The sequence below is a fragment of the Otolemur garnettii genome, unplaced genomic scaffold (assembly GCF_000181295.1).
Source record: "Otolemur garnettii isolate 467f Iridium unplaced genomic scaffold, OtoGar3 scaffold00032, whole genome shotgun sequence".
Taxonomy (NCBI): Eukaryota; Metazoa; Chordata; class Mammalia; order Primates; family Galagidae; genus Otolemur; species Otolemur garnettii.
The window spans coordinates 764,730-779,272 of NW_003852427.1; the positions used below are offsets into that span (position 1 = coordinate 764,730).

The following is a 14,543-nucleotide window of genomic DNA, read 5'->3' on the forward strand; positions in this document are numbered from 1 at the left end:
CCAGCTCAGGTGTATGTGGCTGGCGCCTTAGCTGCTTGAGCCACAGGCGCCGAGCCAGGTATTATTCTTGATTGACCACTGCTTTAATAAATTAGCTGAGGCCTGTGTCTGAGTACAGATGGGATTTCAAAATATGGTAGAACCTCTGGCCGGGTGTGGTGGCTCACGCCTATAATCCTAGCAAGGGAGGCCAAGGCAGGTGAATTTCCTGAGCTCATGAGTTAGAGACAAGCCTGAGCCAGAGTGAGACCTCATCTCTAAAAATAGCCAGGTATGTGGCAGGCACCTATAGTTCCAGCTACTTGGGAGGCTGCAGCAAGAGAATCGCTTAAGCCCAAGAGATTGAGGTTGCTGTGAACTGTGATGCCAGGGCATTCTACCAAGGGTGACAAAGTCAGACTCTGTCTCAAAGAAGAAAAAAAAAAGAACCTCTGTAAGTTGACCATCCAAGGGATTGTAATGAGGTGGTCAACGTAAGGAACTAGGACTACTGTAGTGATACATGTACATATATGAGGTCCATGTCAAAATCAGGTCAACTTAAGGAGGTAGTCACTGTAAGGAGGTGGTCAACTGTGGTGGTTCTACCATGTCTCCTTTGTAGCCACAATCCTAGACCAGGGCCAGGAAACTACAGCATATGTGATCTGTGACAGTGCTTCAGTGGGAATACATCCTTCCCTCCCTTTTCCTGAGCGTTCTCTACTCTTGCTAGGAATAGTTCCTGAAATGATAATAATTGGTTATCTATAAGTCAGATTCATTTGTCTATGTGAAGAGATTAGTCTTGTTTCATGTAGTAGCTGACTATAGCCAAATACTGAAACCAGAACATTCTTATTCTTTTTATTTGAATAAGAATGCAAGGCTTGTGGCAGCTTTTTTGATTATGTACCAAATACATTTGCATGATCCTTGGTATGAACTCTCACATTCATTTGTCATGGTGATCAGAGCTTGTAGTGAAGGCTCATACACAAGCTATTTTACTGTACAGGGCTTCTTGACTTCAATCTTTGATGTTAACAGTGTATACTTTGGGAGGTGTGTTTTTTAGTAAGTGCATGTTTCCAGACTCCCTGGGACAGCTTTGGAGTATTCTTTCTCCTGTGCCCCCTCTCCTTTGAACCTCAGATCTGGAATCACCCTGATGTGCTGTATGAAGCCCTTCAGAAGGAGAGCTTGGCCAATGAGCAGGACCTAGACGTGGAAGAGCTTGGCTCAGCAGGGACCAGTGCCCGCTGCCCGCCTCAGGGAACAAAAGGAAAGGGGGAGGATAACACCGTGGCTTCTCCAGTGGGAGAGGCAACCAACAGCAAATTTCTACAGGGGGTTGGCTTCAACCCTTTTCAAGAGCGCGGCAACAACATCATCACATATGAATGGGTGAGTCAAGGGGATCATTTAGTAGCTATAAACTGCTGAGAAGGGATGGTGCAAAGCCTACCTGTGAAGAGAATAAGGGTGTGCTGCCAAAGTATACTGTGTTGCCAGCATCTTTGCAGGAAATTATAAATGTGGCCAGTGAGCTGCTGCCTTGGAGGGAGAGAATTTTACTTCTAGTGTTCTGGCCTTGGACCTGCTCCAAGCTGCCTCATTTCTCTCTTGCAGGCCAAGGACCTTCTGACTAATTACCAGACTGGAGTCTTAGAGAACTCTCCTAAGATGGTACTGCTTTTCCACCTGATTGAGGAAAGTGTGAAGCTTGGGGACAAGATCCTTGTGTTTAGGTAGGAAGACAATTCCCAGTTGAGGCTGTGTGTTTATGGTAAGGAGTGACATAGCCCCAACAGAGCAAGACCAACTAGGGCTATACCAGCCTCCTTTTCTCATTCCATGCCTTTGCAACCAAGTTCTTACTGTGAGATCCTTCTTAGTTAGGCGTACTCTCTCTCTTTCTCTCAGAGTTTCTTTCAATGTGATTTCTCTACAGAGAACAATTTAGAACTTAGGCTAACATTGGAGATAGTAGTCTAATCCTTCAAACCATGATTTGTTTTTGTTCACCCTAAGAGCTAAGAATAGTTTTTATATTTTAAAAGATTGTAAAAAAAAAAATACAAAGAGTAAAAAATAAAAATGGAGTATGCAGAGTATATGTATGTGGTCTACATATTTGCTGTCCATTTACAGAAATTGTTTAGTCTAATCCCATAGTCTAATCTGTTTCTATCCTTTCCCACCTTTTTATTTTTTTTTTTTTAACTTAGTATATAAGACCAAATAAGTGATGTCATTTGTTCCAGAGTTACGTTCTCAGTCTGGCTAGAGCTTTTGACTCTCATCTAGGTCTGAGTCCCCAGGAAAACACACAAAGTAGATTACTTTTCTGTTCTAACCAGATTGTGCTCCAAAGAGAGCCAAGCCATAAGGAGCATAGTTCAGAAACCTCAGAGTGAGACCATCTACATGTAACATACTTTGAGAGGACATCAGTGATTCTATCCCAGAGGGAACCTAGTGCTTTCCTAATTTTATGGATCACTTCTAAGGAGACTGGCTCTCTACATATCTTGAAAGCAGCTGAATGATTTTCTCTCCAGTAAGACCCAGAAAATTGCTTGTGGTCCATAATCAGATCTAATGTATATTCACATGGTGTTTGTTTTAAATTTTGAAACAAAATTTATTTCAAATTTGTTTTCTGTTTGTTACTATGCATTCAGCTGAGCCCCAGAAATTTTCAATTGAGAAAATAAAAAACAGAGAGAGTATTTTTTCAGTGTTGTGATGGTAATAATAAGTATGTGGATAACTCTGCTCCCATTATATGCTAAGGAGAGTAACCTTGGTGGTTTTGCTCTTATAGGGAGTAGGCTGTGGGAGTTCCCACTGTCAGAAGGTTACATACAAGTATGGGCCTATTTGGAACAGGGTTCCCTTTGTGTCTGGGAGCCATGTGAACCAAATGTTTTCCCTTTTAGCCAAAGCCTTTCTACCTTGGCCCTCATTGAGGAATTCCTGGAAAAACGAGAAGTGCCCTGTCTGCCTGGTGCTGAGGGGCAAGGAGCACAGAAATGGGTTCGAAATGTCAGCTACTTCCGTGAGTTTATTGTTGCTTTTCTGGAGACTTGATGAAGTCTAGTCAGGGGTTTCCTTTCCTCTCTTTCTTTTTCTCTTCTCCTACTCCACTGTTCATCAGATACATGGGAATATCTGTGTTAGCCAAAGAGCAGAGGGATACTAAGAGCCAGGTATTGTGTATGAGGCTCTGTACTAGGGGCTGAGGGATTGGGAGAGATTGAGAGAATGTAGAGAAGTAGAAGGCATAGGCCTTGTCTTCATTGAGATGTGACAAATCAAGGACAAATACAAGGTAATACTAAGTGAGTTCCCTAACTGGGGTTCTAAGGAGAACAAAATCACTGTGATGAGGAGGGATGGAGAAGGCTTTTTGAAAAGTTGGGGAGAATTTGAATGTACAGAGCTAATGTGCTTTTCTAGGCAGACAGAGTGGAGTGAATACAAGCCTAGATTATGCATCTCCTATAGGGGAGCTAATATCTTTAAAAGTATAAAAATTGATTTTTTTAAGAGAATGTGAAAAAAATCCTAACTGCATAAGTCACAGTATAGAGACAGAGATATGGAATATCTGTGGTATTAAAATTTTGGTAATCATACATAATACAAATTTACATAGTAAAATTTTCCAGTCATACATGGTATGATTGGAAAAAAATGTCTGAAAAAGCTCCTTTAACGGGGTGGTATTGGAAACAAAAATGGAGAAATATTGGCCTCAGCACTGTTGACATTTGGGCCAGATAATTCTTTGTTGCAGGAGGCTATCCTATGTATTGTAGGATGTTTAGTAGTATCTCTGGTCTCTACTCACTAGATGGCAATAGCTTCCCCTAGTTTTGACAACCAAAAATATCTCTAGGCATTGCCTGATGTCCCCTGGGGAATGGGAAAGTGGAGAAATCACTCTTATTAGAACCACTGGCTTAAAGGAAGGATTTAGGTCACCTTAAGCCAGTGGTTCTCAATCTGTGGGTCATGACCCACGGGAACTATATTAAAGGCTCATGACATTAGGAAGGTTGAGAACCACTGATTTAGAGAAATGAAGGTTTAGGGGGTAGAGAGGAGACTTCCAGCACAGGTCTGGCCCAGAACTTGTGTTTACTGTGTAGGCTTGCCCAATGAGTCAGTCAGTGGTGAGCTCTGCTTGGAACTCAGATTGGAAAGGTAAGTTAGTGCTGACTGAGAGCTCCAAAACCAGACACTTAAACTGTTACTTCCTACAACTGTAGTAAGTCACTTCTTACTGTGGTATTTTCTGCCCTTAGCTTTGCCCTTTCCTTTCCTGAGGTGACAAAATGTTGCCCTTCTTCCCAATTGAAGGTTTTTTCTCTCTCCTTTGAGCTCCCAAAGACTCATGTGTCCCATACCACTGCTCCAGGTGTATTTTTTTTTTTTCTTTTACAATAAGTGCTAAACCTCAGGAACTTGTTAAAAATGCAGATTCCTGGTGGAGGAACATTAAACTCTTAGTCAAAACACAAGACTCTTTATCCTTGTGCATTCACTAGGACTCAAACAGCTGAGTCATAGAGGTCAACCTTAAGCCAGTGTTTTAGAAAGCTCTCTAGGTGATTCTTGTGCATGCTGAAGATTAAGAACTTTGGCCTTAGAATTGACCTGATATGGAGAGAAGTGTAGTTTATAATCCATATTGCATATGAGAATCACCTGGGGGTATTTTCAAATTATAGGTGCCTGGGTCTCACTACAGACCCATGGTATGTCCAGGAGTGGGATCTGAGCACTATAGTATTTCTGTTTGTTTTGTTTTGAAAACACTTTTCCCCAGAGATTTTGTTGTGTACCTCTGCTCTAATCTATCTACTTCTTATGGTTTTCCTTCCATTCTAGGGCTAGATGGTAGCACCCCTGCCTTTGAGAGGGAGCGACTCATTAATCAGTTCAATGATCCCAGCAACCTCACCACCTGGCTGTTCCTTCTTTCCACAAGGTGAGTGGATTCTGAGAGGGGTGATCAAGTGCTATGTGTTCAGGCAGTTGGCCACATGGGCAGATACCCCAAAGGCCCATCCAAGTTCCATCAGATGAGATCTGCACAGATTTGTAACTTGTTTATAATGTAAGAGAGGGGACCCCAACAGGAAATTGTATTAGCAAGGCAGTTTGTGATAGTGTCAAAGTTCTTTGAGACTTTCATTAACAATTGTTGTAATTAGTTTTTCTCTGACGAGTGTTCTGAGGCTTAGATGAGGTGATGATGTGAAAGTGCTTTTAAAAAAGTAGAAAATGCATTGTGACTGTAAAAGGTTAATGGCATTGTCTCATGCCAAGCAGCTTTGAAGGCTGTGCTGACTTCTGCCATCAGAATGCCCTTGGCAGGGTATATGCTGGTTATTTTCCTAAGCTGTTAGGCTAAAAACACTGGAAACATCTGTGTAAGAAGTTTCCCTTCACCAAGGAACATCACTCTGGAGCCAGGATGTGGGCGCCCTACTTGTCACAGAGGGATGGAGAGTGAGTTTTCTTTCTGAGCTGAAAAGCACTTGCATGTTAGACTTCATGGCACGCTTTCAATGCTTGAGGAATGCACTGTTGTATCAGCAGGACAGCAAAATCCTCGAGTATATTGTGCTTAGGCCAAAGAGTGATACTGGGGTAGGAGTCACAAGGGCAAACAGATTTGAAAACTATCTTTAAGACTAAAGGCTCTGTAATTGTTGGTTTATGTTTTAAAGGGCTGGATGCTTGGGTGTGAATTTGATTGGTGCCAATCGAGTAGTGGTGTTTGATGCCTCCTGGAACCCATGCCATGATGCCCAGGCAGTATGTCGGGTATACCGTTATGGCCAGAAAAAACCCTGTCACATCTATCGCCTTGTGGCTGATTACACCCTTGAAAAGAAGATCTATGACCGTCAGATTTCCAAGCAGGGCATGTCAGGTAGGCCATCTTCTAGGCTCAGGAGAGGCACATTTACATCCTTATAAGAGTCAAGATTGGGAAGAGGAAGAAGCAGGATGTGGGAACACAGGCAGGCTTTGAATCATATAAAAACAGCATTTCCTCTTATTCTATTCTATTCTATTTTTGTTTTTGTTTTTTTTGAGATAGAGTTTCACTCTGTTGCCCAGGCTAGAGTGCCATGGCATTAGCCTAGCTCACCAGCAACCTTAAATTTCTGGGCCCAAGCAATCCTCCTGCCTCAGCCTCCCTATTAACTGGGACTACAGGCCTGGCTAATTTCTTTATTTTTAGTAGAGATGAGGTCTTGCTCTTGCTCAGCCTGAGCTCAGTGGCTTGATTGTACATAAGCAATCCTCCTCCCACCTGACCTCCCAGAGTGCTAAATTACAGGTATGAGCCACCTGTAATAAGGCCAGCCTCTTATTTCATTATGATTTAAATAACTGGTAAAGATGACTGACCTCAACTTGTTGAAGGTGGGTTTAATGATAATAGCCAAGCTATTTATGCAAGTTTTTCTTATATGATTTTTCTATTTCACCCAGGCCTCAGAGCTGGTCTTTCAGATATGGGATGACTTTTTCTTATTAGTAAGAGTTGTGCCACTCAAAACCTCCCTTCTTTCTACTGACCTTTGTAGTAGTGTTTTTATAGTCTTTGCCATGTGCTAACTATCTCCATGTTTTTACCCTTCTAGATCGGGTGGTAGATGATCTAAATCCAATGTTAAACTTCACTCGGAAGGAGGTAGAAAACCTGTTGCACTTTGTTGAAAAAGAGCCAGCTCCCCAAGTATCTTTGAACGTAAAGGGGATCAAGGAATCAGTCCTGCAGCTTGCCTGTCTGAAGTACCCTCACCTTATCACCAAGGTAAGAACCTGGTATCCACGTAGTTTCTGGTGTAGCAGTCTCTGTCAAGGGAGGTTTGTCTGGCAAGCTTGTTTTCTTTATCTGAGGTGGTGTTTCATACAAGCAACTTGGACTCAAGTGGTTCTTTTCCTTGCCCCATTCATTCCCCAGTCCCACCCCCAACTGCCTAGTCCCACCCCTAGTCTACTTGTAGGAGTGCTGAACTCAGCTATGTGGAATAATTTAGCCAGTGTGAATTTTCTTAGCAGTAAGAGAGAGAGTGAGGTTCTGAAAATATAATTTGTTAATTCTCTGAACTCCCCTAATCTTTTGACATGTAAGGTAGGTGTAGGTGCCTAAAGCTAGGGTAGGTTAGAGTTGTTAACTATCTTTTTTTCTTTTTTGGAGACAAAGTCTTACTATGTCATCCCCTATAGAGTGCTGTGGCATCACAGCTCACAGCAACCTCAAACTCTTGGGCATAAGTGATCCTCTTGCCTCAGCCTCCCAAGTAGCTGGGACTACAGGCACCCACCACAACGCCCGTTTATTTTTTTGTTGCAGTTGTTTAGCTGGCCTGGGCCAAGTTTGAACCCGCCATTCTCTGTGTATGTGGCTGGCCAGATTTGAACCCACTACTCTCAGTGTATGTGGCTGGTGCCATAACCACTGTGCTACAGTCACCAAGCCTTTTTTTTTTTTTTTAAAGGCAAGGTCTTGCTTTATCATCCAAAGCTCACTGCAATTTCCAACTACTGGACTTAAGAGATCCTCTTCCCACAGCCTCCTGAGTAGCTGAGAATACAGGTGCACACCACTGTGCCCTGCCTATGTGTCTATGAGCAGGCTCTTCACTAGTGCTGGAGATAGCTGGCCCTTTCTTGATTTCTAAGTAAGGTTCGTTGTATTTCAGTCAGGTTGGCACAAATTGGTAATTAAATCAATTTCCTTCTGTGTCCCCAGGAGCCTTTTGAGCATGAATCATTGCTCCTCAACCGTAAGGATCATAAGCTGACTAAGGCTGAGAAAAAAGCAGCAAAGAAAAGCTATGAGGAGGACAAACGCACATCAGTCCCCTATACCCGCCCATCATATGCTCAGTATTACCCTGCCAGTGACCAGAGCCTGACCAGCATCCCTGCCTTCAGTCAGAGAAACTGGTGAGTTGCTGAAAGGGGTGAGTCTGCTGCTAGACTAGGCCTAAATGCCTTTCAACTGGTTCCTGTTTTAGATGAAGGAAAAGCCTACAACTTGCTCCTTGGCTGCCATGAACTAAGAGGTTCAACTCTGAAGAGCGGTGCCAAAGCAGTTCAGCCCAGGTGTTTTTAAGTGGCTCTGGTTTTGACTGCTCAGGCTGAAAAAGTGAGCTACTGACTTTGTGACTCTGAAAAGTTCATCTAGGCCCCTGGGTGGGAATGAGGGTTATAGCTTCCTAAAACACGGAGGCCCAGCCTTTCCTCACAGATTTATTCTACCCCTAGCACCTTGATCTTAGAGCTACTTAGCAGTTATGTTCAAGAGTGAGGACCACATTCTCTCCGGGTCTTGGGTTGTAGTCAGGGAATTCTGCTAATCCTAATGAGATTTCATTTTGTGGCTGTGCCATGATTTGAGAAAAAAAAAAATCCTTTTCTTAGGTACAGCTTCTAGAACTATTCAGGATATAAACAGGGTAGAAGCCAACTGCTAAGCAGAGAGAGAGGTTCTTTGTAAGATATTACAGAATGGTTATCTATGTTTAATTTTTTTTCATGACAATATTTCACAACCCTTACACTCCAATTTATTAACTGGGTCCACTGCCTGATTTGCATATTTTGATTGTTTGATTCTCTTGAAATAGAAGTAATTATTTTATTTGAGGGGAACAGATTTAAAATGTTTTTCTTACTAAGATTCTGTGCTGGGCACTGTGGTTCATACCTGTAATCCTAGCAGTCTGGAAGGCCAAGGCTGGAGGATCATTTGAGCTCAGGAGTTTTGAGACCAACTTGAACAAGAGTGAGACCCTATCTTTACTAAACATTGAAAAATTAGCCAGGCATTGGAGCAGATACCTATAGTCGCAGCTACTTAGGAGACTGAAGCAGGAGGATTTCTTGAACCCAGGAGTTTGAGGTTGTTGTAGATGGATGCCATGGCACTCTAGCCTGGGCAACAGAGCGAGATTTTATATCTTTATATCCAAAACAAAGGCCAAGCACAATGGCTCACACCTGTAATCCTAGCACTCTGGGAGGCTGAGGTGGGTGGATTGCTTGAGCTTACGAGTTCAAGACTAGCCTGAGCAAAAGCAAGACCCTGTTTCTACTAAAAGTAGAAAACCTGAGGCAAGAGGATCACTTGAGCCCAAGAGTTGGAGGTTGCTGTGAGCTATGATACTATGGCACTCTACCTGGGGCAACAGCGTAAGACTCTATCTGAAAAATAAATAAATAAATAAATAAAATTTACATAAAAAAAGATTCTCATGTTATTAGAGTATTTTATCCATACTTAAAAAAAAAATCTCAGGCAAAAAAAAAAAACTTTGCCAAATGAGGCTCTAAAAGAGATGAAAATCATGTAAGATTTTATATAGAACATTGATTTTTTAAAATTTTATTTATTTTTTTTAGAGACAGTGTCTTACTTTATTGCCCTCGGTAGAGTGCCATGGCATCATGGCAACCTCCAACTCTTGGGCTTAGGCGATTCTCTTGCCTCAGCCTCCTGAGTAGCTGGGACTATAGGCACCCACCACAACGTCTGGCTATTTTTTGTTGCAGTTTGGCTGGGGCCGGGTTTGAATCCACCACCCTCAGTATATGGGGCCGGCGCCCTACCCACTGAGCCACAGGCACTGCCCAGAAAATTGATTTTTATTTTTTTGATGAGTGAATTTATTACTTATTGTATAGCAAATTGAAGTTACTTTCAAGTAGACAATCACTCTCTTTCAAAGCCTTCAGACTTTTACTTTCTATTATTTTCCAAGATACTATTTTTGCTTGAGAATGTTCTCCTCTCTTGTTCTCCACCCCTTCTTTTTCATTTTTGGGCTTCTTCTGTGTAATAGCAGAAGTGGACTAAGCCTAAGCTCAGTAGGAGAAAAGCCATGTGGTAAGAAGACATGACAAATGGTCTAGGTTGGGCTATGAGGAGCTGTCAGCTGTTTCTGGCTTAGCACCAACCCTATGGAGATACCAGCTTCCTTTTTTTTTTTTTTAGATACAAAGTCTCACTTTATTGCCCTCAGTAAAGTGCCCTAGCTTCACACTGCTCACAGCAACCTCAAACTCCTGGGCCCAGGTGATTCTCTTGCCTCAGCCTCCCGAGTAGCTCAGACTACAGGTACCCGACACAATGCCCAGCTATTTTTTTTGTTGTTGTAGTTCGGCCAGGCCTGGTTTGAACCCGCCACCCTCAGTATATGGGGCCGGTGCCCTACCCACTGAGCCACAGGCGCTGCCTGAGACACCAGCTTCCTACAGCATTTGATGAGCCATACCATGATCCTACTGATTACTTATTCTTTTTTTTTTTAATTTATTTATTTTTTTGAGACAGAGCCTCAAGCTGTCGCCCTGGGTAGAGTGCCATGGCATCACAGCTCACAGTAACCTCCAACTCCTGGGCTTAAGCGATTCTCCTGCCTCTGCCTCCCAAGTAGCTGGGACTACAGGCACCCATCATAAGGCTCGGCTATTTTTTGGTTGCAGCCGTCATTATTGTTTGGCGGGCCCGGGCTGAATTCAAACCTGCCAGCTCAGGTGGATGTAGCTGGCGCCTTAGCAGCTTGAGCCACAGGTGCCGAGCCACTGATTACTTATTCTGTCAGGGTTCATGTGAGGAGGACTTCCCACCCAAATTATTACTCATAATCTCTGTAGAGCATCAGGCTGGGTTTCTGTCACTCTTCTGACTTTTGATCCTGGAAGGAGTCTTACTGATGTCTGACCAGGGCCTCTAACTCCTATAAAACCACCTTGGGAATCCACTGAAGAAATGGGTCCCAAACATGTGCTATCTGGCCTATCTGGGAACTTGGAGTGCCTAAAGGAATAGGGGGCTGCTCAAAGGGCCTATGGCAGCCTGAGAGCAGCATAATGAAGAAGCCATGCAGACTGGCTTCAACAGCAGTGTGGTGTAAAAGTATTCTTTTATGTGCCAGTCTTCAGTCAAATGAAGAGCATACCAATCCAAGAAGATTTATTTCCGAACCCCAAAGACAAAAGATGGAGACATTAGACAGCTTTTTTTCCACCCAAAAAATCTTAAATCATGAGTAGCTTCCTCAAAGTATCAATGCCAGTTGAAAGGTCATAGCAAGGAATGCATCATTGACCATGGAGTAACATTTTGGCATGTTAATAGGCATGCACAGCTACTGCTCATCCTGGCTGTGGTACTGTGCCATTTAGAAGCTTTTGTGCACAATGCTTTGGCTGCTATTATTTTTGTGGTAGTTAGAACAAGAGGGGCACTTTGGAGATTGGCCCAAGCATAAGCCAAGAGGAGCCCTATGAAAAGTATGCGGGGGGCAGTGCCCGTGGCTCAGTGGGTAGGGCGCCGGCCCCATATACTGAAGGTGGCGGGTTCGAACTTGACCCTGCTCAAACTGAAACCAAAAAAATGGCTGGGCGTTGTGGCAGGTGCCTGTACTCCCGGCTGCTCAGTAGGCTAAGGCAAGAGAATCACTTAAGTCCAGGAGTTGGAGGTTGCTGTGAGCTGTGACTCCACGGCAGTCTACTGAGGGCGATTAAGTGAGACTCTGTCTCTAAAAAGGAAAAAGAAAAGTATGAGGGGAAAGAAAGGTATCTGTATTACTCTATTGAGACAAGGTTTTAGAGAGAGAGAAAAGATGGTTAAAATTGGATAGATTCTCTCTCAAGATGACCTAAACATGTGGTATCACATGCCTTTTTTTTTCTTGGGTAAGTAGGAAAAATTCTGAAGACATTGGTCTTCAATTTAGCATATACTGTGGTCTGGCGAATATTTCCTTTCTTACTGGATCTCAACAACTTCTCTTCAAGGACAGACTCCTAATGTAGATAGTCCAAATTCTAGAGGAGGAAATGTCTCCTCACATATCTAGAAAGTTGCTCCACTGACATCTGTTTCTTCTTAGATGCTGATATGCTTTATCCCCTGTGCCTCTTTCTCAGCCACTCTGTGTTGGTCTGTTTCTAATCGCCTTTTGAATTGACCAGACCCTGCAATTTCTTCTGATCCTTTTCTGAGCAGCCAGTGAATGTGTAGAATGGCACAGACAGCCTTTGGAGACAGGTAAGAGCTGTTCTGCTGAACTCGATTTGTGTACTTGTGTTTCTTTCACAGGCAGCCAGCTCTGAAGGGTGATGAAAAGCCTATAGCCAGTGTTCGTCCTGTACAGTCCACCCCTATCCCCATGATGCCCCGACATGTTCCACTGGGAAGCAGCGTAAGCTCTGCCTCCAGCACAAATCCATCCATGAACTTCCCGATCAACTACTTACAGCGAGCTGGAGTCCTTGTGCAGAAGGTGGTCACCACAACAGGTGGGAAGTCTTGGTTTCATTCTAGGGGTACTAGCTCTTTTTAAATTACTTTGCTTATTCAGAACCTTTGTATTCTAGGCCTTTCTACACTTGACACTGTAGGTAAAAATAGAGAAGACAGCAGTCCCTGATCTTGAGAAATTTGCATTCTAGTAAAATTTCTTAAGAATAACAACACAGGGCTTGGTGCCTGTGGCTCAAGTGGCTAAGGCGCCAGCCACATACACCTAAGGCAGTGGGTTCGAATCCAGCCCGGGCCTGCCAAACAACAATGATGGCTGCAACCAGAAAATAGCCAGGCGTTGTGGCGGGCACCTGTGGTCCCAGCTATTTGGGAGGCAGAGGCAGGAGACTTGCTTGAGCCCAGGAGTTGGAGGTTGCTGTGAGCTGTGATGCTACAGCACTCCAACCAGGGGGATAGCTTGAGGCTCTGTCTCAAAAAAAAAAAAAAAGAATAACAACACAGAACTGAGTTTCCTTGAGTATGGCAGGTGGGATAGACTCTGAGCACTGCAGGGATTGTGGAAATGTCACTGTAACACAGGGTTGATTTCAGAAGTTTTAACAGGTGTGTTGAGTCTTGCCTGTTTATAGAGTAAGCTAGGTATAATGGATACTCATCAACTTCCCTACATAATTAGAAGCCCCAAATTTTGTTGCTTGCTTCTTTGTGAGTTTGATATAATTGTATAATTGAGCATGGTGGGCCAGTGACCAGTGGGTAGCCTGTCCTGGGTTTGGCTCTCTGATTCAAGGTGATCAGGAAAGAAAGCATAGAAAGCATTTCATGATTCTGTATTTTTATCTTTTTTTGTTATTGTTGTTGAGACATCTCCCACTCTGTCACCCTTGGTAGAGTGATGCGTTGTCATAGCTCACAGCAACCTCAAACTCAAGGGCTCAAGCAATCCTCTTGCCTCAGCCTCCTGAGTAGCTGAGACTAGAGGTGCCCACCACACAGCTGGCTAGTTTTTTCTGCTTTTAGTAGAGACGTGGCCTCACTTTTAAAGCTCAAGCTGGCCTTGAAGTCTTATCTTATTATTTAGAAATATTCATGATAATATCAATTTTAATGAAAATGTCTTAATTGATTTTTCTAAGATTGAAAAAATAACATGTCTATTGTAAAAAATTTAAAATGAGTGAAAAAAGCAAGCACTTATAATCTTTGAAAATACTCTTTTTGGCTGGACCTGTTGGCTTAATTTCTGTAATCCTAGCACTTTGGAAGGCTGAGGTAGGAGGATTGCATGAGGCCAAGAGTTTGAGACCAGCCTGGGCAATATAACATGGCAAGACTCTATCTCAACCAAAAAATTTAAAAATTATCTGGGTGTATTGGCATAGGCCTGTAGTCCTAGTTATTCAGGATGCTGAGGCAGGAGGATCTCTTGAGCCCAGGAGTTTGAGGCTGTAGTGAGATATGATTGCACTATTGTATATCAGCCTGGGTGTCAGAGCAAGATGCTGCCTCTTTAAAAAAAAGAGAGAAAGAAAATATTCTTCTTTGTCTGTGGGGTAATGTCAACAAGGAAGAAGTTGAGGCCACTTTTGGAGCCCAAAGTGATGTGGACCAGATACATGCAAATATTAATAGTTTAGGAAGGAGGAGTAAGAAACACATAATCCAAATTAAAACTTTTTTCAAACCAAAAACTATATTTCTAATTAAATCAAGGGAAATTGAATTCAGATTTCTAAAAAGGTTCTGGTTTTGATAGTATTCTTTGTTTAGACATTTGTGAAAAGTCCTGCTTGCTTTTCTTTCCTTGGTTCTGGACCTCTGTTCCACAGTGAGAAATTGAGGTGGACATAGGACTTTGCATTTTCTTTCCCTTCTTTAGTCAGGCCCTGTGTAATCTAAATTTGAGATTTATATTTTCAATAGATATTGTTATCCCTGGACTCAACAGCTCCACAGATGTACAAGCAAGAATTAATGCTGGTGAGAGCATCCACATCATCCGGGGGACAAAAGGTGAGAGACTGACCAAGGGACCCATCTCCCTGCCTTTGGTTGAGAGTGCTAGGCTGGGAAGCAGAATAAATAAGTATGGCTTGAGCTAGAGAGAGCATAGGAATCATTCTATAAGAATGTCACATTTGAGGGAAGAATGAGAAAATGACATTTCTAGGAGCTTAGCAGAGTTGGGTTGAACCCAAAGGATATTAGTGAATGGCTTAAAAGAAAGGAATTAGAATGCCTACATTTCTTT

General features: G+C 42.9%; 1 protein-coding gene across 3 annotated transcripts in view; it reads left to right on the top strand.

The window, feature by feature from the left end:
- RAD54L2 (RAD54 like 2) overlaps nucleotides 1-14,543 on the top strand; it is a 108,468-nt gene that overhangs the window by 88,338 nt on the left and 5,587 nt on the right. For all 3 annotated transcript variants that reach the window (XM_023513010.1, XM_023513011.1, XM_003789351.3), the window contains 9 exons: nucleotides 1,135-1,386; nucleotides 1,612-1,730; nucleotides 2,925-3,043; nucleotides 4,882-4,981; nucleotides 5,727-5,932; nucleotides 6,654-6,826; nucleotides 7,769-7,965; nucleotides 12,128-12,327; nucleotides 14,216-14,305. In XM_023513010.1, coding sequence (XP_023368778.1) covers nucleotides 1,135-1,386; nucleotides 1,612-1,730; nucleotides 2,925-3,043; nucleotides 4,882-4,981; nucleotides 5,727-5,932; nucleotides 6,654-6,826; nucleotides 7,769-7,965; nucleotides 12,128-12,327; nucleotides 14,216-14,305 — 1,456 coding nt within the window. The remainder of the gene's footprint in view (nucleotides 1-1,134; nucleotides 1,387-1,611; nucleotides 1,731-2,924; nucleotides 3,044-4,881; nucleotides 4,982-5,726; nucleotides 5,933-6,653; nucleotides 6,827-7,768; nucleotides 7,966-12,127; nucleotides 12,328-14,215; nucleotides 14,306-14,543) is intronic.